General features: G+C 36.8%; 1 protein-coding gene across 1 annotated transcript in view; it reads left to right on the forward strand.

Moving 5' to 3' along the window:
* Window positions 1-1892, forward strand: part of LOC109841225 (U-box domain-containing protein 4-like) — a 3267-nt gene extending 1375 nt beyond the window's left edge. Inside the window, exons 2-3 of the mRNA XM_020410132.1 lie at window positions 1-144; window positions 1763-1892. The exon at window positions 1-144 is cut by the window's left edge and continues 655 nt beyond it. Of these exons, the coding sequence (XP_020265721.1) occupies window positions 1-144 (144 nt within the window). The 3' untranslated portion in view covers window positions 1763-1892. The remainder of the gene's footprint in view (window positions 145-1762) is intronic.

The following is a 2178-nucleotide window of genomic DNA, read 5'->3' on the forward strand; positions in this document are numbered from 1 at the left end:
GGGGAGTTGGTGGAGGAGAGCTTGCAGAGCAATTTGAAGAGGATCGCGAAGCGCGCGAACTTGATGAGGGATTTCGGGGCGTCGGATCGGATCAAGGGGATGAGGGTTCCGGTCACCGCCGGATCCAGAAGCTTGCCGTTTTAGGTACGAATGTAATAATAAGTTCCTTCAATATTAGCCCCTTGCTAGATCTTTGTTACTCTGAGATTAGGCGCTTAAATGACCGAAATTGAACAAATTTTCAAAACAACCCCAAAGAGATTTTTATTTTTCAAAATCGACCTGATTTTTTTTTATTTATCAAAATCAACCAACATTTTTGCCACGTGGGCGTAATGAAGTTCCTAAACAGTCGGGGTTGGCAACCCCGACTGTTTAGGAGAGTGTTAAACCCTAATTAGAATCGTTAAACCCGAAATTTTCATGTCTTAAACAATCGGGGTTGACAACCCAGACTATTTAGAAACGTCATTAAGCCCACGTGGCAAAAAAGAAGTTGATTTTGAAAAATAAAAATCTTTTTGGAGCTGTTTTACAAAATTCCTCCACCGAAATTTGTTGTTGGGAGGCAGGCCTCAAATCACGGGTAGCAGCAGTAGAAAAATATAAAGAAGTGAGGTAAACTGATAGCAATCTCGATGGGTTAGGGGGCTGATTCAGAATACTGGAGATGTAAGGGGCTTATATGGAAAAGCCCCTCTTACTTATTTCTTTCTGGGCTAAAATATTAACAAAAGTTTGGGCATTTCCAATATCCGAGGATGGGTTGGATGTTTCTATAAAGTACAAGGACGAGCACGCGCGTCATGTTTGGTTTTTATGCGAATTGCATGTTTTGCTCCGCGAATCTAAATAGGAAGTTTGTTGGGTTTTGTGTGCGTTTGTGGAATGCGGAATTTTCACTCGGGCGTTAAAAACTAGAAAGTACTGCTGAAAGGGGCCAGTAAATTTTAGCTTTTAGGGTAATTGACAATTGTAAATTTACTTGTCAGTTTTCAGCTTTTTTTTTAACGGGTATCTAGCCATGGTAAATTTCAGAAAATCCTGGTGAACTAAGCTCTCCAACTCTCTCGAGTTGTCTTCAATTTGGAGAATAACTCTTCATGATGCCAAATCTTCTGAACAGTAGAACAAGAGGTCCTATTTACAATCGGATGCATTCTACATTTCAAAGTTTTAAAATTCCGTGTAGTTGCTTTTAAGTTTGAATTGGATCTCTGATTCGTATTTGGAAAGTTAAAGATCATCATGCAGGGTTCTGGAACGACCATTAGGCTACAGATTCAGATCCTCTCCACTATTGAAAAAATAGTAGAGAGACAATTACTTAACCACAACCATTGATTATGTAGTGGACATGGTTATTAATTTTCCCCCAATTTGAGTGCAAATTAGATAATTAACAGTTGGGATTAAAACTATTGATCTCTTCAGTATCTTTTTGGAGTGAAGAGGATCCAAATTGCTTAGGCTATTATGTATTTATTTATTCATTAAAAAGGAGTGGGAAAAAATTAAAGTTTAGAGAGGCAAATGGTCTTTTGAGATTGGGAAGAGACATTCAGCAAGTATTAATAAAAAACGGAAAAGCAAGTATTAATAAAAAAGTACGAGACTGACCTTATATGTTTCTTGCATGTCTCTTTTTTAAAACGAGGATTTTCTCAAAAAGAATATGTTTTGTTTTTTCTCTCTCTCTCTCTCTTACTTGTTAAGAGTTTGCACATAAGTGATGTTCAGTATTTTGTTTGTTTTGCTGCAGGACAAGACGAAGAAGAGTCAAGCATCCATCCGTGAAAGAAAACAAAAGCCTAGTTAATGTATATTTTTTTTTATGCTATCAAGCTTTTCGGCATCTCCCATAAGTTACAGTTGTAATTAAAGGTGGTGAGTAGTTTATATCCTTTCTTTTATTCATGGTCTTTTGTTCATTTGTTTGTGGTGCAAATAAATATTTAAGGTATGGGGTCTATTTTAGAGATGTTGCATGAGAAAAGTTTGTATATGGGCTGAATTGTTGTCTATTACCTTTTTTTTTTTTAAATGAAAAGTAGTATGCTCATTTTATACCTAATATTTGGCATCATGCAGGCATGTTGGCCTAAATGAAAAGCCTAGAAGACATAGACAAATCATCGCTATACGACAAAAAAAAGGCTAACTTCTTAGGCTTGAACC

Source organism: Asparagus officinalis, chromosome 5 (genome assembly GCF_001876935.1).
Source record: "Asparagus officinalis chromosome 5, Aspof.V1, whole genome shotgun sequence".
NCBI lineage: Eukaryota > Viridiplantae > Streptophyta > Magnoliopsida > Asparagales > Asparagaceae > Asparagus > Asparagus officinalis.